This window comes from Schistocerca gregaria, chromosome 4 (genome assembly GCF_023897955.1).
Source record: "Schistocerca gregaria isolate iqSchGreg1 chromosome 4, iqSchGreg1.2, whole genome shotgun sequence".
Classification (NCBI taxonomy): domain Eukaryota; kingdom Metazoa; phylum Arthropoda; class Insecta; order Orthoptera; family Acrididae; genus Schistocerca; species Schistocerca gregaria.
Window position 1 is genome coordinate 142,953,083 of NC_064923.1, and position 27,590 is coordinate 142,980,672.

Consider the following 27,590-nt stretch of genomic DNA (forward strand, 5'->3'; position numbering starts at 1 on the left):
TGGCAGTCATACCTTTTACTGTAAGACTTTACTGGAATGTTGTAAAAGATCTCACGAAGAAAAGAACATGTTACAGATACAAGTAGAGCAAAATGGATTCCGAGCAGGAAGGTCGAAATGGAAAACATCTTAACAGTGAAACTAATACGTGAAAAACGCACAAATGGTGGACTATATGAGCACTGAAAATAAGAAGATGGCGATTAGAATCGGAGAAACGTTGCAAGCCGTAGACAACCCACAAAACGAAAAATTAGAAAAAGACATTATTAACTCTGTAACGAGTCACCGCGGAACAAAGGTCCATTATACCAAAGTAATCTGAAAATGTATCTGAGCAGCCTCCAAAATGTTGTCGGTGAATTATTGCTTCACTCTGTATACCGTGGATTTTCTTACTTGTCACTATGATCACGGGAACTAATACCAGTTCATTGTTGCGGGTATGGTTTCGGCACTGATCTGCAGTCCACATGGATACGAACATTTTTAGAACAGTTACATAATAGTATCTGTAATATTTGTATGTCGCTTCTTCGTTCAGCCGTTATCGAACTGCATCAGGAGCCGGCCTAGGATCACCTAGAGTATGGAGTCCGCTGCCGACTCCTAACACACAAATACAGCATCAGTGCAAGCGTCAGACATCAGTCCTCAATGCACATAACGATGTCCGCTCTAATCGATTCACAACAGAATCAAAATAGCCATTCACCATTTGTCTGCGGAAAATGAAGACTCAAGATGGCTTGTATGTCATCATTTAGTTTTTTTGGGGGGGTCATCAGTCTACTGACTGGTTTGATGCGGCCCGCCACGAATTCCTCTCCTGTTCTAACATCTTCAGCTCAGAGTAGCACTTGCAACCTACATCCCGATCTCTGTCTTCCTCTACAGTTTTTGCCCTCTACAGCTCCCCCTAGTACCATGGAAGTCATTCCCTCATGTCTTAGCAGACGTCCTATCATCCTGTCCCCTCTCCTTATCAATGTTTTCCACATATTCCTTTCCTCTCCGATTCTGCGTAGAACCTCCTCATTCCTTACCCTATCAGTCCACCTAATTTTCAACATTCGTCTATAGCACCACATCTCAAACGCTTCGATTCTCTTCTGTTCCGGTTTTCCCACAGTCCATGTTTCACTACCATACAATGCTGTACTCCAGACGTACATCCTCAGAAATTTCTTCCTCAAATTAAGACCGGTATTTGATATTAGTAGACTTTTCTTGGCCAGAAATGCCTTTTTTGCCATAGCGAGTCTGCTTTTGATGTCCTCCTTGCTCCGTCCATCATTGGTTATTTTACTGCCTAGGTAGCAGAATTTCTTAACTCCATTGACTTCGTGACCATCAATCCTGATGTTAAGTTTCTCGCTGTTCTCCTTTCTACTACTTCTCATTACCTTCGTCTTTCTCCGATTTACTCTCAAACCATACTGTGTACTCATTAGACTGTTCATTCCGTTCAGCAGATCATTTAATTCTTCTTCACTTTCACTCAGGATAGCAATGTCATCAGCGAATCGTATCATTGATATCCTTTCACCTTGTATTGTAATTCCACTCCTGAACCTTTCTTTTATTTCGATCATTGCTTCCTCGATGTACAGATTGAAGAGTAGGGGCGAAAGGCTACAGCCTTGTCTTACACCCTTCGTAATACGAGCAGTGGCGGGGATCGAACCCGGGACCGAAGACGTTATGATTATGAATCAAAGACGCTACCCTTAGACCACGGGTACACCCATTTAGTTTTATAAGGCAAATTATGGTAGTACTGTCGGAGAAACACTGCCATCCTATGTTCTAGGTGTATACATCTTCTACATGTAAATCATGATTAATCAGTAACTAACTGGTAGGGAGTAGTGGAATGTGAAATGGAAAACACAACGAAATTTAAGGCAGAAAACGCACACGCACGTAGTCAGTGCATCTAATCAGAACGACTGCTGCGCAAAAATCGAAGTGACAACACTCACCACATCTTGCACTCCCAGAGAGAGACTTTTGGTGTCAAAAATTTCGCTTGAACGTAGCTGTTGGAGTATATCGCCATAGAATGCACAAAATTGTACCTATAACTGCTCTGCTAATAGAGAGTAATGAAACTATGTAGTACCTGTATCTGAAGCGACGGTGAACGGATGAAGAGAATGGAGCATCAGTGTACCTACTCCTTGGTATGAAGATTTCCTGTAATGCTTTTCAACGCTTCAACAAATATTTAGATGTTTTATTGAGAAACGGGTGTGCATTCAGAACATTTTGCTGTAACACGTAGATCTCTCTTCAAACGTATATTTCCCATTTACATACTACTATCAGATTTTGAGTGTTTGACTGAGTTTGCTTTGACATAATATTTCAAGTAATTAACAAATGAATAAATTAGAACTAATTTCCTTAGGTATAGGCAGAAGAAAGGTAATTAAAATCTTTAAGGATTCTAGATTAGGAGCGAAAATATGATATATTTCGAAATTCACTTGCATTTCCAAAGAATAGTGAGGATACGTACGAGGGCGTCCTGAAAATAATGCCTCCGAATCTATCACTGTGGTCTCAACATCGGCTGAGATATTACATGTCATGATTATTAGTCAGTCGACTTTCCCGCTACGCTGATGCAAGATGCCACTTCCTGCAGCTATATGAGCCCTAATTGTGGGTTGTAATACGGCGGTGCTTGACATAACTATGTCGGTGTGTGAGAACGTGCTGTAATATAGTATCTAAACGCAGAAATCATGACTGCAACTGAAATTAAGAGATGAATTAAAGCTGTGTACAGTAATGATGTATCGACATCAGTAACGTGCTCGTAATTAAGGAAACGGTGGTGCTAACCTCAACTTGTGTGACAGAGCACAATCGATCACCGAAGACAAAAATGTTCAAGATTATGCCTTCACGAGGCAAAGTCATGTACACAGTGGTCGGGTGTGTTCAAGTTGTGAGGCATCTGGAATTTATGCCTAAAGGCACCACCATAAACTCCGGAAGATACTGTGAGAACCTCAGACAAATGAAAGCGCGGAATTCTTAGGTGGAGCCTCCTGTGCTATAACATCACAAAGGCTCATTACACACGAGCGCTGCGACATCTGCAACAATCTCATGCCATGGCTTCACTGCCATCAGTCATCCTTCATACAGTCCCGACTTGCTCCCATCCTATTTTCATCCGTTTCCAGAACTCATGAAGACCTTCGAGGACATAACTTTGATAGTGATGAAGCGGTGAAACCAGAGGTAAGGTAGTGGCTTCACCAACAATGTCAAACATTCGACTGTGACGATGTCAACAAAATGATCTCACATTGGGAGCAATGTCTTCGTCGCCAGGGTGAAATGTTGAGAAACAAGTATGTATACGTGTAAAAATGTAGCATGGTAATAAAGTTAGTTTTATTTAAAAGACTCTTAGAGCTTCCACATAAAATATTCTGAGGCATTATTTTTCAGCAATCCCTCGTAGAAAAACCATCGAAATTCAGCGTTTCTGTTTAGAGGTCCGGGTTTACGTCGAGACATGATGCACACATGAAAATATACATTACTTTTATACACGTTATATTACAGATTTAAATGTAGGTGCTTTTCATCGCAGTACGTTTCTCAGGCTAATACCTAACAACGAAATGCAGAAAAGGTGTACCAGAGTTGTGTCTGATATGAAGTGTACAATAGGTTAGCATTAGACCGACTGATTTCAAGGCAAAATGTCGTTCTTCCGTACTATTACCCGACGCCAAAATTAAAAATCTCAAAATTCAAAATATACATTTCTCAATTTGTATGAATGGTTTCAAATTGTAAAGTAATATTTTTGAAATTACGTGAATCGTTTCTCATTTTGTACCCGCGAGTATGTCGGTATCTCTGATTGGTCAATCGTTTGAAGGTTCTAGAGAGACCGAACACCTGTGTGATTATATTCACCATTGGAATTAGGAACCGGCTGTATTTTTCTTATATAGAATTCTGTGTATCACATATTATCATTACTGTAGCAGTACGCGAGAAAGTATGAAACTTGATTATTCTTTCCGCAATACCCTATGTTCGTATTTGCGTTCATCATGTTCGTTTAATGTCGCTATCAACGTATGTACGTAGCACAAAATCCATAGTAGGAGTAACGAAATGTGCTTTATGTTGAAACACACCGTAGAAAGCCCGGCGCTTAAAAAGTTCTAAAAGGAATATAACACATTTTCAGAGGAGACTGAGGCTGTCTTATGAATACCAAAGTCTTATGAGAGCAAAAGACATGTATGCTATGGAGAAATGTAACGTCAATCAGTGAAAACACAGTACTACGCCAGTCCTACAGTATATAATTAATTATTTTACTTCGTTAATTTTAATGCTTAATTTCCCTCGTATATAACTGCATTATCTTATTTTAAGGGCACAGGATTTACTTACAGTTATTCGAAACAGAGTGAGGATGATGTAAGTTATTTTACCAATAATACTCTCGTAAATATGCAGTGCATAACGTATTTCATTTTATAGAAAGCCATTAAGGATTTTCTGTGGATAAAAACCCGAATCTTACGATTATAGTGTCCAAAATACGACAGAAACACGGGAACTCATCACATTAACCACTAAGCTCTGCGGCCGAAAAGCACTCAGATGATCAACCACCGCAAACATTATAGCCGCCGCGATCGATGGATCTGACCTCAGCAGCGAGAAAATGGCGGCTATTTCCGGAGAATTAGGTACGGACAACATAATGTGATTTGTAGATTGCGCTTGTAGCTAGCACTTTGTAAAATAACATGTGAGCATATGTCCAGATCGTGAGAACGGAACACTTCACTGATATTCATAAATTACAGGAGAAAAAAATCAGTTTCGAAACAGACAGTGTATATAAAGGAACTGTTATTGACCAGGAAAAGTTCGTCATCATTATCTTCATCACCGTAATCATTATCACATTAATCGAAATTAAGAATTAGTGTTGTAAGAAACGTTTGCAAATGAAAGTTCTCAACGTTGGTCTTTTCGTCTTGTCTACGGTCTTCCTCTACTGAGAGAGTTCCCAAATCTTTAAATTGCACATTATTCTTGGGTAGAGATACTTCCTTCCTGGTTCTCGGTTTTTGTTTCCCTATCTTAATGAATTGCCTTCTTTGTCATGATTCCCAGCTCGCGATCTAGTGTTTAGGTTTGCTAGGTGCAGATCGTCTCATGTTAGCTTCCAGCTGGATCGGAAATTTTCTTCGCTCGGGGACTGGGTGCTAAGTTGTCAGGATCATTTCATAATCATCGAAGCGTTGGCTGCTAAAGTGACGTCAAGAAGAAAGGCCTTCTTTTGGCGTTCGAACTGCACCAGAGGAATTGACACGATCAATAAGGCAATACGATCATGTTTTTTAATTGAGACGTATAAATTAACATCCGTTCCATATTTCCCTGCTTCAGAAAATTCATGGCAATGAATTCAAGAAAAGAATACCTTTTTGCTGTTGGTTGCTTCAATCGAGTAACGTCTGTTGCGCTGACTTTCACGAACCACGGTACGATTAATTGACACAATACGCTTTGCTGAATTGCAGAAAACAAACTTTTGTTACACCAAGTTAACATCTACATCCGTGGAATGCGAATTTTTAGTGCTGAACGATTGGTGGCGAACTCATTTGTCCATTCTTTATCTACGACAACTTGAAAGGTGATCAATATCGAACAGTCTTGAAGGACGACCTTCCAATATTGCTTGAAAACATTCCCGTGGTTGTCCAGCACCTTATACTGTAAAAGCATGGAGAGTATCAGATATCGTGTACAGTCGTTGGTGAAGCGGAAGAGGTGGTCCAGTGTCTTTACCTGCAAGATCGCAGCCGGCCGCGGTGGCCGTGCGGTTCTAGGCGCTTCGGTCCGGAACCGCGGGACTGCTACGATCGCAGGTTCGAATCCTGCCTCGGGCATAGATGTGTGTGATGTCCTTAGTTTGGTTAGGTTTAAGTAGTTCTAAGTTCTACGGGACTGATCACCTAAGATGTTAAGTCCCATAGTGCTCAGAGCCATTTGAACCATTTTTGCAAGATCGCCACATTTCTCTTCGGCTAACTTTTGTTTGTGGGTTACTTGAAGACTGGAGTTTGTGATGAAGTGCTAACAACGCATGATAACATGATTCAGCGTATCACCAATGCATGTCAGTCGATTACATAGCTAACGCTTCTCATTTCTACCGACTCATTCCACGTGTGGATAAATACGTACTTCGGAAAAGGCGGCGGCATTTTCGAGTAAAAGCTGTGCAATAATCCTTACACACAATTACCTGGTTTGTTAGATGTGAGAAGACACACCTCAATCGGATAGCCCCTTGATGAGAGTTGAGTGACGTCAAAGAAGCTTCTTCCACACTTACTGAACACGCCTTATTTCCTTTCTTTTGTACTGTGCATACAGGTTTCGAACTTAAATGTGTTATTTTCGATTACAGCGCCAGCTATCGCGCAACGACAAAAGTGTTACATATTGAACGTACGTATTTTTCCCATATAATATGAATCTATAATAAAAGCAGGATGTTCCTATTTAGGATATCAAAGTTGCCCTCCACCGCAATGCAAGGTTGGCATCGCAGGATAGCATTTTTAAACAATGAACATGTGTTTTGCGCCATTTAATCCGTTGCGTAGTTTTGAGGTACTTCGTTGTCTCAAGAAAAAAAAATCACTTTTTATAACAGCCCTAGTATCCATGCATACGCATGTGCGTGTCTATCCCTGGCATAAAAGCTTTTGCTATAAAGGCAGAGGTTAATTTTGTTTCACTATTCCACCGTGCCTTAGCAAATTATTTTGCTTAACTTTGAACCGAAATCTTTTATCGCACCGAACATCGTGCTAGCGTGCCAAACTCGGAGTGATGAATGGAGAAAAACAGCATGTAGGTGACTGTTACTTCTCACTTCGATTAATCAATACACGCATGTGAGTTGGGAATTGCGTGCTTGGGTCAGATTTAAAGCAGAACTTTATGCCATTAGCGGAACGCTCTCTGATTTTCATATGTCAGCATACCTTGCATTGCGTGATACAGCACATGTTCATTGCACAAACCTTCAAGATTCAGTGAACTGTGGTGTGAGGCACAACTGTAATTAATGAAAGGAAAAGTTCGACGCTGTCGGGAAGCTCGAAATATTCTTTCACAGATACGGTACACAAAAGAGCGGTTTTATTGACCTGACATGATGCAGGTACACTGACACGCCAGAAAGCGAAAACATTGTGACCAACGTAGGAAGCGAAACTGAATGCCTCCTGAATGCTTGTGGGCCGGCAATGTTGTAAGAACAGTTTAAAAGGGGAGCAGAGGCGAATAAGGAATCATCCCACTGGTGATTCGGGCCAGAAGTGGGTACATACACAGACATAAGAGACTTCGACAATGGGTAGATAACTACGGTCTAGCGCTTGGCAACAAGCATCACAGAAACAGTAATGCCAGTCGGCTGTTTGCGAGTTATTGCGAGTACCCATAGAAAGCGTTTTACGGTCATTGAAACCAAGTTTAGGTCACAAGTTGCTGGGCATCGATGGTTCATCACAGAATGTGGGGGTCGCAGTCTTACCCACTCTGTAAGGCAACATACGCAGCTATCTGTCTCAGATCTGACGACATAATTCAATGCTTGTGCAGGAGAGAGTGCTTGGAACATCACGAATACTTCAGGGTGGGACTTGTCAGGAGACCAACCCTGCGTGTCCCCAGCTTGACTCAAAAAATGGCTCAAATGGCTCTGGGCACTATGGGACTTAACTGCTGAGGTCATCAGTCCCCTAGAACTTAGAACTACTTAAACGTAACTAACTTAAGGATATCAGACACATCCATGCCCGAGGCAAGATTCGAACCTGTGACCGTAGCGGTGGCGAAGTTCCAGACTGAAGCGCCTAGAACCGCTCGGCCACACAGGCCGGCAGCTTGATTCCAAGACATCGTTAATTATGGGTACGGTGGACATAGAATCATCGAGACTGAACAGTATTTGAATGTATAGGTGTCGCCTGGACACCCTTCATGAGACACCAGGTCGACAGTCGTTGCCAGATACGCTGGCATTCAGGCGAATAGCTGCTAGAGACATGCACGTTACTGAAAACCACCTCAACTGCTTCAGGCTAGACGATGGAAACGGCATCGTCCAGCAAAATAACTATCCGTTGACAAAACCAGATTACCGAAAATTTTGAGGAGCCTGGAAGGGAGCTCACGTTGATGCCTTGACCACCAGATTCGCCTGATATGAACACGACGTAAAGTATCTGGAACGTAACTGGGAGTCATCCGGAAACCACTAGCCCCGTCATTTACGGGAATAACGTGACAAGTGCATAGGCACCTGGTGCCACGTACTTACAAAAACCTATCAAGGACTTGTCGAATCCTAGCGGCGCAGAATCGATGCTGTTTTGCGTTCCCGACAGTGCACTATTAAGCAGTTGGTCAAAATGTTTCGGCTCGTCATTGTATTTATAGTTGATTCCATTTTACTACTGATCAGTTCATTAATTTTTGAAGAGTGGAAATACCATGAAGTAACCTTGTATTTGCTTAGGTTCCTGATCATCATTTCGTGTGTTTTAGTTGTATACAAAGTGTTGTGGGACGAATGGCCAGTATTCAGGGATACGACAGGGGCGTTAATTCAAAATCAAAAACTGTGGTAAACATGAACTGTAAAATTCGTATTTTAGGAGCTACGGTCATTTCTTCATCTTCGATACTGTGAAGTAAATCTCTCTTGTGGGAAGCTCTTTGCTTTCCATGTTGTGAGAGGTGGTAATATAGACCAGAACAAGAATAAGATGCCATTAAACATGGGCTCGAAACTGTATATCGTAAGAATTATGAGCGCTTATTCATCATATTGTAGTGAAACACATCTCTTGTACTGATTATGTGCTCACATCTCTTAAGGTACTGTAAGATGGCGAAATATCGGAATGGGGAAATATCGCACACAAGGCTTATTTCTGACGGGAACAGCTTTTGAAATTCTTCCAGTCCTTATGTGGCAGACAGCAAACAGGTGCTTAATAATATTGGTTAAAAAGAGTCTTGGTTGCAATTTCATTTTTCTATTTTTCAAACGACGCGTTTCGCCTTATTTAGGCATCTTCAGGTTATCCTCCCTAGATCGATGCGAGAGCCACCAAGATCTGCAAAACGCGTTCCCATTCATAGGAGCGAGCAACAGAGTAAGTGGGGGCTCAGGTAGTAAACACCATGCTGTGGTGCATTATGCTTACTACCTGAGCCCCCATCTTACTCTGCTACTCGCTACGGGAGCACGTTATGTAGATCTTGGTGCCTCTCGCGTCTATCTAGAAAAGATAACCTGAAGATGCCTAAATAAGGCGAAACGCGTCGTTGAAAAATAAAAAAAAATAAAACTGCAACTAAGACTGTTTTCAACCAACACTGGGGACTGCTTTTCTCTGTTCTTACGTTGGTATCACTGAATGCAAGCTGCTATTTCACACGCGCGTTTTGCTGTTTACACCTTACGTATTATCAAGCATACACGAACATGTTGCAGTTGGAAGTTGAAACATTGGTGTGTAGCGGGCTACAGTGCACTGTACAATTCTTGCTAGTTATTTTGATGCTAATACTTTCGCCATTGTAAAAGAAGAGAAAAGATTGGCAAGCTTCATTTGCTTATAGATTACTTGCTTATATGTTAAGAAGTAAACGTGAATACAGTTTGTCTCCACATATCACTTTCGCTAGTGTCTAGTGAACTATTTATAGCAAACCACACACGTTGGGATAGTATCGGGCAATGCCGCGTACTTACAAATGGATGATTGGTGCTGTTCCAAGTCGCAGCTATGTTCCTGAAAATATTGAAAAGGTGGTTGCTGCTATAACCATTATTGGAGGAGGCATAAAGCTTATTAGCTCAAACACTGTCGTTAGCTAGCCAGGGACGTGTATTATAATCAAATTAACTGGTGCATGTAACAAGCATCATCAAGGGTGTACATGGGTTTGATGGCTGCACTGGATTTCTTCATCCCTCCAAAAATTATAAGAAAGACCACAAAGAACATAGATATAGTACCATCTGATTTCAACTAATTCTATGAAGTCGACTGTCTATTTACCAAGACTACCGTACATGTCAGTAACTTCTGACAATACCCAGCGTAAATATCTCTTGGGTTCTGGACAGCAGTAGTGGTGGTTGTGGTTAGTGTTTAACGTCCCGTCGACAACGAGGTCATTAGAGACGGAGCGCAAGCTCGGGGTAGGGAAGGATTGGGAAGGAAATCGGCCGTGCCCTTTCAAAGGCACCATCCCGGCATTTGCCTGAAACGATTTAGGGAAATCACGGAAAGCCTAAATCAGGATGGCTGGAGACGGGATTGAACCGTCGTCCTCCCGAATGCGAGTCCAGTGTGCTAACCACTGCGCCACCTCGCTCGGTTGGACAGCAGTAATATCCAACATTAATCTAAGCTGAAGTTTGGAGCCAACGCACATTCATGGAAAATGGCTATCGAAAGAAGCGTGGTGATAAATTAATTCCATCTCACTGGAGACGTCAAGAGCTTGCCCAATTAGGATTCAGCATCCGTCACCTACAGAAACGCTACAGTCACAAGCGCCACTATTGACTGTAATATTTATTTTAAATTCGTTCTTAAAGTCATTACCATACGGTCTCAAACTGATTCGTAAATTCCTTCCCAATTTGTTTAAATAACTGCGTCAATCTGAACGATACAATAATTTTTGAATGAGAACCATGAAAGGTCATCGCAAGAGTATGCACCTGTAAAGAACATCTTTAAATTTATTTGTGTGGATATATAATTAGGTGGTCGAGTTACTAAAGCACTAATCACAGTCGTGGGATCGGTACCAAAAGGAGCAACAATAGCGCGGAATGACAAACCACAGCCCTCAGAGTCCACCAACCTACCACTGTCGAATTAAAACAAGCGCTGGCGGAAATTTTTCCATTTTACACGCCGCGTAACGCGTTCTCCTTGCAAAGAACCAACATTGCAACGCAAATTTTAAGTGAGGTATCCGCTGCGTAATCGTCGCACATGTTCATCTGGTGGTAGCATCGCTTGCAAAAAAATGGTTCAAATGGCTCTGAGCACTATGGCACTGAACTGCCCTAGAAGTTAGGGCAACTTATACCTAACTAACCCAAGGACATTACACACATCCATGCCCAGGCATGATTCGAACCTGCAACCGTAGCGGTCACGCGGTTCCAGACTGTAGCGCCTAGATCATCTCTGCCAGTCCGGCCGGCTATCGCGTGCACAGTGTGTAAAAGGACACTGTATTGGTGGTGCTGTCATTAGTATGCAGGTGAGTAAAGTAAAAAGTTTTCCGATGTGATTACAGCCGTACGACGGGAATTAACGGATTTTGAACGCGGAATGATAATTGACGCTGGACATATGGGGCACTCCATTTCGGATATCGTGAGGGTATTCAGTATTCTGAGGTCCACAGTGTCAAGAGTGGAACGAGTAGCCCGAGTTTCAGGCGTTTCCTTGCAGCACGGAATACACTGGGCCGACAGCCTTCACTTGAGAATCAGCATTTGCGTGTAGTGGTTAGTGCTAACAGAGAAGCAACACTGGGTGAAATAAACTCAGAGATCAATACGGGACGTTCGATGAACGTGTACGATTGGTCAGTGCGGCGAAATTCGGCGTTATTTGGCTGTGGTAACAGAAGACTGACACCAGCACCTTTGTTAACAGCACGACTTCGCCTGTAGCGCCTCTTCTGGGCCGGCAGTTGTGGCCGAGCGGTTCTAGGCGCTTCAGTGTGGAACCGCGCGACTGCTACGGTCGCAGGTTCGAATCCTGCCTGAGGCTTGGATGTGTGTTTGATGTCCTTAGGTTAGTTAGGTTTAAGTAGTTCTAAGTTCTAGTGGACTAATGACCTCAGATTTTAAGTCCCATAGTGCTCAGAGCCAGCCTCATCTGGATTCATGACCATTTCGGTTGGATCCTAGACGAAAACGGTGGCCTCGTCAGGTGAGTCTCGATTTTAGTCGGTAAAAGCTGACGGTAAGTTTCGAGCGTGGCGTAGCCCCTACGAGGCCGTGGACGTAAGCTGACAACAAGGCACTGTGTAAGCTGGTCGTGGCTCCATAATAGTGTGGGCTGTGTTTGCATGGATTGGACTGGTACAACTGAACCGATCACTGATTTGGGGACCATATGCAGTCATTCATGAACTTTACGTTCCCTAACAATGATGGAAGTCTTAAGCATGACAATGCGTCAAGTCACTGAGCCACGATTGTTCGCGAGTGGTTTGAAGAACAAAATTTCGGCCACCCAGATCATCTGAAATGAATCCTATCGAGCATTTACGGCATATAATCTAGAGGTCAGTTTGTGCACAAAATTCTGCGCCGAAACACTTCCACAATTGAGGAGAGCCGTGGAGGCACTGTATTGTTATATATTTTAACTAACTCTAGTAATTATATTAGATCATGACTTGGTAAATAAATTTACTGAAGTTCTTTCAATTACAGTTGGTGTAAATCTGTGCTGTGCTCCACAAATTTCTGAACATTGAATAGTGCAGGTCGATATGTTGTGAATGTCCCTTCGTTTAGTCGTCCAGGTGTGGCGTCAATTTTACAATAGAGACAGCATGGCTCGTTGTTTCTGCAGGGAACTTCCAACGAGTTGTTGAGTGCACGCCACGTCGAGGCGCTGAACTTGCCCGAGAGAAAGAGATCCGACCAAATGTTAGCAGGTGTCCAAAAACTTTTTCACTTCACTGTACAAGCCGAAGTTAAGATTTAATATTAGATCGTGGCATCAGCAAATAACGTTGGCGTACTTGATAGATTATTTAGAGGCAAGTGGACATCAGCAGCTGATTTTGCCAAAGGGGACCGAATAATTAAAGACATGATAAAGCAAGAGTAGACTTCAAAAACCGAAGAATAGTTAGTATGCAAAGTTTACAAAAATTTAGACACGTTTTGTTGACGGAGAACAAACGAAGGCTATGGGGAAAGAACGTAGAATGAAAATAAAACCAGTCTACAGAAAGCGATGGCATGTGATAAAAAAGAGATAGCCATAATTAGAATTTAAGAAGGTGTCAAGCTACTTGACCAAGGTGACACATTTAGTTATTTCTGAAGCCAGATCTATATAGATGGACGGATCAAAGCAAAAATCAGAAGAAGAACTGCTCAAATAAAAATTACCTTCAACGACAATAAGAACAAAACAAGAACTGCCTTCAACAATAAGAAGAAATCACCAGCACTGAAAATAGGAAAGGGAATAAACTGAATTAATTCGCGTGTCGATGTTATAGCCGCATGCTCGAAATAAAGTGGGTACGTCTACTTACGAAGTGGTTCTTAAAAGCGTGGTTGAGAAGAGAAGGATGTTGAACCCAGCTTTCAGAAGAATAACGCAACTTATTGGCCATCTAATGAGTCAGTGAGGACTCCTGAATGCAGTAATAGAGGGGAAATGGAACGTGACCGAATTCTAGAAACACAGACCAAATTATGAAATATCTGTGTGGTAACACCTACATACAAAGGAAGAGAAAATCTAAAGGACGTATAGTACGGAAACCTTCTGCCAAATTAACTGCCTCCAGTCACTCCTCGGCCTGGTTATTACAGGGAAAGAAAAATTATAGAAACCAGAAATATAGGGCAAGACTTTAACAGTATGGTACAGGGAAACGCAACTACTGGAAAGGCAGGAAATATGGAACCATATTTCTTTTTAATTATACATCAGTCTGAGTGGAGAGCAAGCTGTTATGAGAGTCCGAGATATATTAAAGACGTGTGTCAAGAGGGGATCGGTCCCAGACCTTTGCCATATGAGCTGTCCACATACACCTCACAGCCTCGTGTCACCACTGCCTCCTGCTACTCTGGAAAGTCAGCAGTACGTCTCCATGTCAGCTATTTACTTTGCAAGTAGTACTGCTCCGAAGGGAGTCATGTCGGAGGACGGCGTGTCACAGGTTTTGTTTACAGCATAAATATTTCGCTCCGCGTCCTACTGCTCGCTGGCTGATTAAAACAGTGTGGTGGACTGGGGCTGAAACCTTTGCGTTTCCCTTGTGTTGGCAGCAGTGTTACTGTGTAAACTACCCGTGCACTCAACGTGAACGAACTCACCGCTTTCATGTTTCAGTGCTTCTCTCCTCAAACGATACGTCAGGCATCGTCCACTATCCCATGAAGTTAACAGGATAGCTCAGGAGGAATGGTCAATATGCAGCGGTATCACACAAACGATCATTTGAACCAAAAGATTCATATGGACATGTGTCCTTTTTCGTATGGTTTAATAGACAAGAAAACATTTACTGTACATTGTTATTTATTTTTTGTATTGCTCAATACATTGTTCTGTACGAGGTGCGACAATAAAGTAACGAGACTGATGCGAAAAAAAATGTTGCTTAGCATTTTAGTCACGTTTAGTGTTGTTTCCTTCAAAGTAGTTCCCTTCTGATTGCACACACTATTTCCAGCGTTTCTGCCACTAATAGTAACATTTCTGGAACTCATCATCTATAATATCCTCCAAGACCCTCGTCACAGCTTTTTTGACATCTTCTGTTGTTTTGTAAGTGGTGTCCCTTGACAGCCGTTTTGACTCTTTTCTAAGAAAGCCGCACGAAGCTGTATCCAGTGAATAAGGTGGCTGTGGTAGTACTGAAATTTGTTTTAAGGCTAAAAATTGCTGTACGGACAGAGCAGTATGGGATGGCGTGTGATCGTGATCCAGAATCGAATTATCAGCAATGTTGGCAGGGACACGCAGAACTCTTTTACGAAGTCGTTCTAAAATTTCTTTGTAGTAATACTGGTTATTTGTTTGTCCAGGAGGCACACACTCTTTATGAACAATTCCCTGGGAATCAAAGAAGCAGCCGGCCGCGGTGGTCTTGCGGTTCTAGACGCGCAGTCTGGAACCGCGCGACCACTACGGTCGCAGGTTCGAATCCTGCCTCGGACATGAATGTGAGTGATGTCCTTTGGTTAGTTAGGTTTAAGTAGTTCTAGGTTCTAGGGGACTGATGACCTCAGAAGCTAAGTCCCACAGTGCTCAAAGCCATTTGAACCATTTTTCATGCGTTTCTTACCTGCAGCTTAGCACAAAATGCTTCTTGGTGTAAAAAGCAGTTTATCCCATCCGTCGATCGTTAAAATTTTTTGCTAGTTTTGTTATTTGCTGGAAGTTTAAACAATTTATGCACGGCACTATAATGCCGTTTCATACCAAACTTGCAGTACGTATTGACTGCACAATAGGCATAGAAAATTCTCAGCCCTCTCTCCTATCATTCCGATTCATTTTTAAGGTCTTGTGACGATAGATCGCTGGACTGCAACTTTTCGTGCAGACAGCCACTGCAGCTATGTACATCCTTCATACCACAAACAAACAGCGAACGGTAAAGAGCAATAACACCACGTTTCTGCCAGGCAGGCTCAGTACATCAACCACCACGTAGGCCGTATTGTATACACAAACACAGCGGCTACCAAAATTCTCCGCGTGACTATCACGTGAAATGTACAGTGCCAGTCTCACCATCCATGGTGCGCGTCATGTTGTCGTTAGCGGTGTTACATTCGTGGGCACCACTTCACGTTTGCAGACCACCTGTCAGCCGAGCACGAAACAGGTATCCGTCCACCGAGCGTGTTCATAAGAAGCTGCTGGTCAGTAATGTTCATCTGAAGAATGCTGCTGCCAATCTCCCGCCAGTCGAGATCCAGGGAGTATCCATATCACGAACCAGGGTGGCGAAATGCCCTAGGCAAAATACGCAAATGGTGAAAATGATTGTGACGTCAGGAGGACAGATCGCAGGAAGAAGTTCTTTTGGAAAAGACAGGTGAATCATACAGTTCTTAGAGTTTGTACGCGGCGGTTTTTCTGCGTGGGATTTCTGCGGAAGATGTTGTATTGCCATTGTTAGACTGAGTCTTCTTAAACTACTATTGGTTGTCATGTCTTATTTGGCGGGAATGAAGGACCAGGTTGTACGATGGAGTAGTTCGTCTTGGGTCTTGGCGGTGAACGTCACCGCTTAATTGATCGCTGTACGATGTGGTCTGGGAGTCCAGAGTTCGTGCTGATGATAGCACTACCATCGCCCTGAACTTCAGGGAGGCTATTGCGATGGCAACTCTCTCCACATCTCTTGATAAGTATTATTAGGAGTACTGGCATCTTAAGACAATCCTTGGTAGGAAATTTAGTAATGTCATTGCAGTTATATGTCCCACGTCCACCTGTAAATTGGTAGCTGCATGTGTTTCTCAGTCTGGCAGGTAGACATTGACTGTATTTGCTTGTCAGAAACTCAGATGACATTTTAAAATGTCGTTCGCATCTACACGGGCACGTCCCAAAACATTGGAAATCACTATTAGAACAAGCAGTTTCCTTAGTGTAAAGTATACATTGCAGTTTTGTAATGTTAATTCAAGAGTGTGAGTCAGCCTGATGATTTTCGTGTTTAAGTTTTAACTGAATAAATTAATGAGTTCATCTAAAGTCTTTTTCTGTTCACACGTTCAATGTATCCCTCATTTTTTTAATATTTTGCAACTGTCCGCTTTAGGATCCTCGATTAGGGTTTTGTTAGTTAACCCGTTTGCACATAATAATTCAGTTTGGGTCTGAAAGGTGTGTCTGTCTGGTAATAAACTATTTGAGACTGACATGGTGCGTATTGCAATTGTCTTTGTCACAAAGCCACGATCGTGTACATGATATTGAACTCTAATAGGTGACGTTACCACCAAATGCGCTTGATCTGAACCATATGGAACACATCAAGGGCACTGTGAGCGCAAGAGTAGTGTCAACAAACCACCGAACCATAATTTACAGGAATTGTTTGACGAGTGCACCGCATACAAATGGGAAATATATCGCCAGTCTACCACAAACCATACGGAATACCTACCTAGATGCTAGCATCCAATTTCGGAGGGATTTATGGATTAAAAGATGCAAGATGGAATAATTGAAGAAAATAGTAGTCCCGCCAGCCAGGAACAGTCATTGTGCAAAGAAAACAATGGATGGAACATGAAAACGCAGATTTCGATGTGATAACAGACACCTAAATGCAAGAATCTTAATGGGCACCTATCCTTGGCCAAACATTGCAGAAACCTTGGATCACTGATGGTTTTGTTACAATAATGAATTTGAAAAGTGACTAAAGCTAGATAGATGTTGCACCATATGAACGGAAAAAACAGCATTTTCGGCACGCTGGGTAGACTGCCAGTTCGGAAGAATACCATTCAGATTAGAAAATGCACATGCACCGTTTCAGAGATTGCTTGATGGAGTACTCAGAGGGTCAAAACCACGAGAATTATTAGTGCATGCGGTGCCACAATCCATTCGAAAACCTACCAAGAATTTGTCAAAACCACGCCACGCAGAATCTTGCGATCCACTGCTGGGTTAGGCCGCTATTAACGAGGTCGTCACAATATTTTGAGATATCAGTGTAGACATCTATATTTTGTATGGTTTCTACGCTCGTCCGAGGACTGTCAATGTACCGCTTCTCGCCCTCCCTGAGATAAGGGTAAAGGAACGGACAAATAGGCTATTCCGCAGTTGTTGTTGTTGTAGTATTCAGTCCGGAGACTGGTTTGATGCAGCTCTCCATGCTAGTCTATCCTGTGCAAGCTTCTTCATCTCATAGTACCTACTGCAACCTACTTCCCGCTGTATCTGTTTAGTGTACTCATCTCTTGGTCTGTTTCTACGATTTTTACCCACCACTCTGCCCTCCAATACCAAATTCGTGATCCCTTGATGCCTTAGAACAAGTTCTTCCAACCGATCTCTTCTTCTAGTCAAGTTGTGCCACAAAAATCTCGCGAATCCTGTTCAATACCTCCTCATTAGTTATATGACCTACCTATCTAAATTTTAGCATTCTTCTGTAGCACCACATTTCGAAAGCTTCTATTCTCTTCTTTTCCAAACTAGTTATTGTCCATGTTTCACTTCCATACATGGGTACACTCTACACAAATACTTTCAGGAACTACTTCCAGACACTTACATCTATACTCGAGGTTAACAAATTCCTCTTCTTCAGAAACGCTTTCCTTGCCATTGACAGTCTACATTTTATATCCTCTCTCCTTCGACCATCATCAGTTATTTTGCTCCACAAATATCGAAACTCCTTTACTACTGTAAGTGTCTCATTTCATAATCTAATTCCTTCAGCATCACCCGCCTTAATTCGACTACATTCCATTATCCTCGTTTTGCTTTTGTTGATGTTCATCTTATGCCCTTCTTTGAAGACACTGTCCATTCCGTTCAACTGCTCTTCCAAGTTCTTTGCTGTCTCTGACAGAATTACAATGTGATCGGCGAACCTGAAAGTTTTTATTTCTTTTCCATGGATTTTAATACCTACTCCGAATTTTTCTTTTGTTTCTTTCACAGCTTGCTCAATATACAGATTGAATAACATCGGGGAGAGGCTACAAACCTGTCACACTCCCTTCTGAATCACTGCTTCCCTTTCATGTCCCTCGAGTCTTATAACTGCCATCTGGTTTCTGTACAAATCGTAAATAGCCTACCGCTCCCTGTATTTTACCCCTGCCACCTTCAGAATTTTAAAGAGAGTATTCCAGCCAACATTGTCAAAAGCTTTCTCTATGTCTACAATTGCTAGAAACGTAGGTTTGCCTTTCCTTAATCTTTCTTCTAAGATAAGTCGTAAGGTCAGTATTGCCCCACGTGTTCCAATATTTCTACGGAATCCAAACAGATCTTCCCCAAGGTCCTCTTCTACCAGTTTCTCCATTCGTCTGTAAAGAATTCGTTTTAGTATTTTGCAGCTGTGACTTATTAAACCGATTGTTCGGCAATTTTCACATCTGCTAACACATGCTTTCTTTGGGATTGGAATTATTATATTCTTCTTGAAGTATGAGGGTATTTCGCCTGTCTCATACATCTTGCTCACCAGATGGTAGAGTTTTGTCAGGACTGGCTGTCGCAAGGCCGTCAGTAGTTCTAACGGAATGTTGTCTATTCCCGGGGCCTTGTTCGACTCAGGTCTTTCAGTGCCCTGCACCTAAGATAATGCCGTCGTTGATGCACTGAAAATGAACAGGTTTTACCCGACCGCATTCCTCTGAGTTAATCAGACAAGCGCATGGCTTCAAGAACTATGACAGGAAGGCGGTAAGTGAGAGTGGTGTGGAGGGGCCACTCACCGGCGGGCAGCACCTGGAAGACGCAGGGCTCGGCCTGGCGGCCTACGGCGTTGCGCGCCCAGCACGCGAGCGTGCCGTAGTCGCGGTCGGAGGCGGGGGCGTAGCTGAGTTCGCCTGCGGCGGGCCCGCTGGCGTTGCCGAGGCGCGCGGGCGGCACGCCGAAGCTCTCGCCGCTGTTGTTGAACTGCCACTCGAAGGAGACGTCGTCGGCCGGGTCGGCCGCCACCCGGCAGCGCACGCGCACCGCCTCTCCCAGGGACGCGCCCACCAGCAGCGGCTCCTCGTGCGCGCACACCGGCGCGACTGCCAACACAAGCACAAAGTGGTCAGCCACCTCTCCGACGTAAAGGAGGGAACAGTCCAAAGGATTTTACACCAATCACACTACTGTGCCGCGAAAGCAAACTGCAAGAGAGAATGATTCAGGAGTGCTAGTTCTGCATGTTTCGCAGGAGAGCTTCTGTAAAGTTTGGAAGGTAGGAGGCGGATACTGGCAGAAGTACAGCTGTGAGTACCGGGCGTGAGTCGTGCTTCGGTAGCTCAGATGGTAGAGCAGTTGCCCGCGAAAGGCAAAGGTCCCGAGTTCGAGTCTCGGTCGGGCACACAGTTTTAATCTGCCAGGAAGTTTCATATCAGCGCACACTCCGCTGCAGAGTGAAAATCTCATTCTAGTCTGTTAAATGATAATCAAAATATCCACGGGTGTACTGCCAGTCTATAGTGTCCAACGGACACAATATTTCGGGTATCAAACATGTCGCCATCATCAGGTGAACTGACGGACTGAGCTCCTGTGAACGTGCCGGCACGGAGATCCGTACGTTATGACTGTTCAGGGGGAACTGGGTTCGGTCGCGGCGGCGTCCGATTTAAATACCCTCCGCCCGCGGCGCGCTCCCTCCGCCGTCCGCGCCCCGCGCCACAGTAGCGCGGTGGAACAGATTGCGACGGCGTCTGAGATGACGTCGGTGTGATGGCTCTGTCCGCCGTGGTCGTCACAACTATGCGTTTTCTCGATTTACTCTTGATTAACCGAATCGCTGGTTCCCAAGCCTTGCTAAGATTATAGCCACAGTCACGGTTTATGAGGTCGTCATTGGTGCGAATTTCGATGGCCTCTCTAACAACGCTGTCCCAGTATCTCGACGTCTGTACCAGAATCCTCGTGCGGCCATACTCCATAGCGTGATTTTCCGACAAACAATGTTCAGCGACCGCCGACTTGCTCGGATACATCAGTCGAGTGTGCCTCTGGTATTCACGGCATCGATCCTCGACGGTACGCATCGTCTGACCAATATACGACTTGCCACATTGACACGGAATCTGGTACACGCCGGCCTTCCTCAAACCGAGGTCATCTTTGGCGCTCCCCACCAGTGCACGAGTTCTATTCGGAGGACAAAACCCAGTTCCGATCCGGTGTTTCTTCAGAATGCGGGCGATTTTGCCCGAGAATGCGCCTGTGTATGGAATAAATGCAGTGCCTACCTCCTCCCTCGTGACTTCATCCATCTCAACCGGTTGTGCTGCAGTGGTTGGGCGGAGAGCACGTTGGATCTGCCACTCTAAGTACCCATTTTTTCGAAACACAGTTCTCAGAAGCTCCAATTCCTGGGGCAGACTCTCTGTGTCAGAGATAGTGCGCGCCCTATGTACTAGAGTTTTAAGTACCCCATTCCTCTGTGAAGGTTGGTGGCACCTGTCTGCGTGCAAATACAGATCAGTGTGTGTTGTCTTTCGATACGCCACATGACCAAGGGTGCCGTCAGCCCTTCTCCTGACTAAGACGTCAAATCTGTCAAATGTTATTTGAGCCGCGGCGGCTAGGGTTTGATCTGTGGAACTTACCGCGTACAATATTATCGCGGAGGAAAGAGAGAAGTGGCGCCCCCTCGTGGGGGAAGTCAGCGATCCACCTGTGACAGTCGAGTCGTTGGAGTTCGGAGGGCGAGGAGAAACAGTGAGATAGGCAGTAGTGCGCGGAGCGTGAAGCCGTGTCTGCCGACGCCGTGTGTGGTGGAAAAAGGAATGTTTGCCGCGTTACCTGATTGTGTTTGGGCGTTTGCGGCGGACTTGGTGGGTAGAGGCGCCGATGCTGTCGGAACATACTGCTTCCTTGCTTATGATGGATTTACCGTTTCCTTCTAGTGACTACATTCTCGTCTCTATGGCTCTGTGACTGATGTGATGCCATTGCGAGCACGGTTGGTTTGGATATAAACAGCGTTTTGCTCTCAGTGTCCATCGTTCTGGCGATTACTGAGTGTGCTTGCCGTTGTGGTGTATTTATTGAGTAGTGTCCTTTGGACGCTTGACCTTACTATTAGGAGTCCATTGCGTAAGGCCGCGTTCAGCCTGTGAGGACTTGTGTTCTGAATTTAAAAACTTAGTTGTTGTCAGTCACTGAATTGCTCAAATGCATTCATACTTCTCTGCTTAAGTGTTACTGTTTCACGCCCCTCCGAATGTGAAAATGATAAATGGCCTTACTATTACTGACCTTCTTGTGTGCCACTAACTTTGTTGTGTTTTTCAGCCACGTAATTTGTGCCTTTATTGTAACGAACCGATGTCTGCTTCTGATTAATGTTTCCCTGTGACATTGAGTGTTTATCTTGTAACGAACACTGTTTTAGACATTTTAATCACTGTGTTGCAGGACATATCCTATTTGTGCCTCGCAAGCCGAGAGCGGAGGCGGTTTATTGGCCATGATGATGTGTTGGTAGATCCATTTGAGTCCAGGCGAGTCACCCGGAGATTTAGAAGTTGTATGTTGTGTTACGTTAATACTCCTTATTTTAAACGTAGTGCGCTCATGCATGAAGTTTATGTGTTTTTGCGCAGATCGCGCGGTATGTTTAGATGACTCAGAATTCACAGTGTTAAGAGGTGTCCTCTGAGGTGCTGGAAGTAGTGGACAGACAGCTGTTTTGGAAACGTTGTATATGCAAATAATTTATGTCCTTATTACGTTGGTTAGTTGTTTGCCCTTTGTGTCACAGGTGGTGGTAATTTCATTAATTTCGCCACCGGCCTTCGCAGAGGTTGCGGGAGGAACTGGCCCAGTGTGGCAAGCAGTTACGTAGTCGCGCCCGCCCACCGTAGCAGGCTTCGTTTCCTATCCCGACACCTTCCTGTACTGGGAGGCGGGAGCGTGTTGACTGGTTTCTTACGGCTTGCAGTCTGGGAAACCGTGCCTTTTGTGTACACGTGGAAGACTTATGTTTTGCTTCCAGTACCTCATAGTGGCTCTATGTGGGTAATGAGAACTACTTATGTTGTTGGTGGCTCAGGTCGAAAGTGGTTCATTTGCTAAACAGAAGATGTATACGCATTTCTTTCCCATAATTCTGTAAACATATTTAGGTGGTGGTGTTAATTTTTTATTTTTAAGTCAATTGAATTGTTGTTCAGAGGTTAACATGTGTGGCCATTAACTTACGCAGACAATTAATTGCAAGGATGTGTACTGAATTCTGGTTTCCAGTTGTGTTGACTATGTGGGGGAATTGCTTTGAACAGGCATTTAATTAATTAGTAATCAACTGAATGCTATTTGTGAGTTGAAGTTTACTGTGTTCCTAAACATATTATTGTCAGTAGTTCACTTACGTAGTTAGGCGATTTACAAGGCCTGTTGTGTTGTTTCCTTTGAAAAGTGTTATCAATGTTATTAATAAAGAAATGTGTTGTAAAAAGTAAACAGTGAATGAATTGCCTTAAATCCCTATGGTCCACACCTTCCATCATTCACTCTTGGTGGTATTAACAAACCGTGAAAGCCAATTTCATTATTGATACCTTGCTTATACCTCAGCGACCTCGATTCCGTATGGAAGATGGTTTGAAGCCCGCAGGGTAACAGGAGTGGTATTCGTCAACGTGACTGCAGCGTACGACACCGTCAATTACCAGTTACTGTTGGACAAGGTCTCCAATCTAACCGAATATTTCAGCCTCACCAGGCTCATCAATCTTCTGCAGAACCGAAGGTACTTCACCGAACTACAAGGTCAGAATGGCGGAGTCGACAGAAAAATGGGAAGTGTGTAGGCTCCAGTTCTGTTCATTATACACTATGTGATCAAAGGTATCCGGACAAATGGCTGAAAATGATTTACAATTTAGTGGCGCTCTCCATCGCTAATGCTGGAATTCAATATGGTATTGTCCCATAATTATCCCTGATGACAACTTCCAATATCGCAGGCATAGTTTCAATCAGGTTCTGGATGGTTTCCTGGGAAATGGCAGCCATTCTTCACGGAGTGCTGCACTGAGAAGAGGTATCGACGTCAGTAGATGAGGCCTGGCACGAAATCAGCGTTCCAAAACATCCCAAAGGTGTTCTATAGGATTCAGGTCAGGATTCTGCGCGGGCCATTCCACTACAGGGATGTTATTGACTTGTAACCACTCCGCCACAGGCCATGATGTACAGGTGTTCGATTGTGTCGAAAGATACAATCGCCATCCCCGAATCGCTCTTCAGCAGTGGGAAGCTAGAAGGTGCTTAAAACATCAATATAAGACTGTACTGTGATAGTGCCACGCAAAACGACAACGGATGCAAGCCCCCTCCATGAAATACGGCCACACCATAACACCACGCCTCAGAAGTTTACTTTTGGCACTACAACCCTCTTCAATGGTAGGCGGTCTCTGTCAGTCTACAGACGAGGTCAGCCTGTATCCTTCTGTGCTGCACGTATCCCTTCACGTTTCCACTTCACTATCACATCGCAAACAGTACACCCATGGATGTTTAGGAGTGTGGAAATCTCGTGTACACACGTATGACACAAGTGGCACCCAATCACCTGACCACGTTCGAAGTCCGTGAGTTCTGCGGAGCGCCCCATTCTGCACTCTCACGATTCCTAATGACTGCTGATGTCTCTGATATGGGGCAACTGGCAGCACAATGGACCTAATAGGAATAACCTATGTTTTTGGGGGTGTCCTGATACTTTTGATCACATAGTGTATATACTAACTACCAAGCCACAGTCCCCAACTGGAGGAGTTTCTTGTATGCTTATGATCTCGCTCTAGGAACCCAAAGCACAAACTTCGATCCAATATAGATCACCCTGAAGAGTGCTCTTAATCATCTCTCAAAATACTACAGAGTAAATCAGCCTAAACATAAACCATCAAAAACCCATGTGTGTGCTTTCCGTCTGAGAAACAAGAAAGCCACCTGCAAGTTAAAAGTAGAATGGTCAGGAATTAAATTGGAACACTGTGACAATCCAAAATACGTAGGAATAACCTATCACTTGACAGATCTCTGACGTTCAAAAAACACTACATGAATTTCAAATAAAATGTCTTCTCTAGGAGCAACCTACTGAGAAAACTGGCCAGATCGCAATGGGGCAATCAAGCTGAATCCACCTGCAATGGCATTATACTACTCCACTGCAGAGTGTGCCTGTCCTGTTCAGTATAACTCAGCATATGCCAGACTGGTGGATATTACCCTAAACGAACATGCCGAAATAAAATCGGCTGCTTGAAGTCAACTCCAATCGTGTGGCCCTACCAACTTGCAGAAATTGCACCCCCTCCTGTTCCAACAGTAATAACAGCAAACAGGGCAAAAACGAAACTGGAGCACTAAAAAAAAAGCATACCATGCAACCGTACCCACAACGACTAAGATCAAGAAAAGATTTCCTCAGAACATCGGAGAAACTAACAACCACTGATGAAGAAACCAAGCTGCAACTGTGGAAGGCTGAGACATCTCACCTCCCTGGTTGGAAAAGATTTCCAGTATTTTTACTGCCTGATCAACCTGAAAGTCCTTGAATAGGCATGGGTTAACCCATCCAAGTAGATATTCATTCATGACCATCACCAGGCAATGGAAAATGCATTGGAGTGGCAAAATTTTGGTCAAAGATTATATAAACTGTATTGATCTGTCAACAATTGTATAAAATGGGTTTTATATGTGCTTCTGACACGAGAAAATTAACAATAAACTCTCTGAGATCACCTCAAATACAGTGTGATCAACAAATGCCCCCCCCCCCAATTTTGAAACCCTGATCTCCTCAAATGCAGTATGATCAACAAATGGCCTTCCGATTTAAAAGTAAAGTTACCTCAAAACATAGAACTACAACTGGACGAAACAAACAGTTTGATTATTTTGAAAGCCATAAGAATTTTATACAAAGGTTTCGAAGTAGAACTTACAAAACTAGCCAAAAAATTATTCTAAAATCGCTAAGCATAGAGTCCGTCAATAACGCTCCTAAGGAGACAGCGATCAGTTTCACTACTGTTATGTGAAAGGAACTTGCGTACTAAAATCTAACGACATGCGCCAGAGGCAAGTGCTCACTGCCGGAATAGAGACACGTGGCGTAATACACTGGTGGACCACTATGTCAGGTCGACCACTTAAGTACCATGGCCAGTCTACCTGTTCAGTGACCGTAGAGTTAGCATAACCAGATACGCTTCGGCACGTGGCGTACCTGATGTTTGTGGCGGCCACTCAATAACTAAGCTGCATTTTCACACATAATTATTGGCGGACGCCCGAGACAGGGCGGTGAATCAGCGAGTCGTCGAATCAGCGTCCACAGCGTCCACTGTACTACTCTGTGGCCGCCACTGCTCAGCCGTCATCCTAAAGGGACCACCAGCCTGCGGGTCCATCAGCTAAACAGATGAGCACCCCGTCCACCTGCCAATCCACTGGGCGACCAACATCGCCAGAGCTCACTAGCCCAGATGTCTCTGTCGGCTTAGTCCAGGACTATTCACCAAACAGCTCTGATTATGGCTAAGTCCGATCGAGTCATATCTACCTACAGCATAACCAGCACCACCTGTAGCCTCACTGCTATACTGAGCCAGATGTAGTGACTGCCGACTGCATCTCCTCTACACACCAAGGACTGAGGGCCACATGTTCTATGATCACCATATGTCCATCCGTTTATTGGTATAAATATTGGGAAGTAAATAAAACGTTTTTACTGTCGTCTAGCCACACAAACACCTGTCAAAGACACCCACACACTACAAAAAGGGTAACGTTGAAATGAAGTAACCAATTGAACATTGTATGTTTTTCTTTCTAGCATGTCCCAGGTTAGAACACACTACTGCAGCAGCAAGGCTAAAACGTTACAATGTCACAAAGAAGCCGAAGTAAAAACCATTGGCAAGCTATTCTACAAATGCTAACCTTCAAGCAGTGTGTCTAGTCTTGTAGGGCACGTTGGCCTCATGTTATTCCTGAAGATGACGCCGTTAATGCTGGGGTTCACAAGCGTACGAGGAAATAAGCCGACAGAATTGCGAAAGAGAGATATCTTAATCATTCCAGCAAGTGCACGATATTTAGAAACAGTATACATATGTTTCCTTTCAAAATCGTAACTCACCAGATCATATTCGCAACCGCTGTTCAACAAAGCGCTGACTATGGAAACCAGAATCTCACAAGCATTAATAATGAAGAATTTGTTGTTGTCTATGTCAGGGGCACTGATGATTGGAATCGTGAGTGTACAAATCCCTATTTGTGAGAAACGAAACCATTGCATTCTCCGAATGTTATCGTTTGGACTATGGTATGCAGCGTAGGCATTGTCAGCCATTTTTTCATGCAGGAATACATAAGTAGTGACCATTACGTTCCACTGCACTGAAATAATCGGCACACGGCAAGGATCGATGGGTGGACCACCTGAAAAGCTGTTCGTGTAAGATGGCGCCTGACCATATCACACCAAGCAGGTGGTCTGCATTCTCGAGCAGAACATTGAGAGTAGGGTCATTCCGTTGCATTATCCCGAATTCGGTAGCGCTGGCATAGACTGGTCTCAGCATTCACCCAGACTCTTTGTGAACATACACTCCTGGAAATGGAAAAAAAGAACACATTGACACCGGTGTGTCAGACCCACCATACTTGCTCCGGACACTGCGAGAGGGCTGTACAAGCAATGATCACACGCACGGCACAGCGGACACACCAGGAACCGCGGTGTTGGCCGTCGAATGGCGCTAGCTGCGCAGCATTTGTGCACCGCCGCCGTCAGTGTCAGCCAGTTTGCCGTGGCATACGGAGCTCCATCGCAGTCTTTAACACTGGTAGCATGCCGCGACAGCGTGGACGTGAACCGTATGTGCAATTGACGGACTTTGAGCGAGGGTGTATAGTGGGCATGCGGGAGGCCGGGTGGACGTACCGCCGAATTACTCAACACGTGGGGCGTGAGGTCTCCACAGTACA

The 27,590-nt window shown here is 44.0% G+C and overlaps 1 protein-coding gene across 2 annotated transcripts in view; it reads right to left on the reverse strand.

The window, feature by feature from the left end:
* LOC126266984 (neural cell adhesion molecule 1-like) overlaps positions 1 to 27,590 on the reverse strand; it is an 801,025-nt gene that overhangs the window by 105,917 nt on the left and 667,518 nt on the right. For both annotated transcript variants that reach the window (XM_049971722.1, XM_049971723.1), the window contains exon 10: positions 19,319 to 19,621. In XM_049971722.1, coding sequence (XP_049827679.1) covers positions 19,319 to 19,621 — 303 coding nt within the window. The remainder of the gene's footprint in view (positions 1 to 19,318; positions 19,622 to 27,590) is intronic.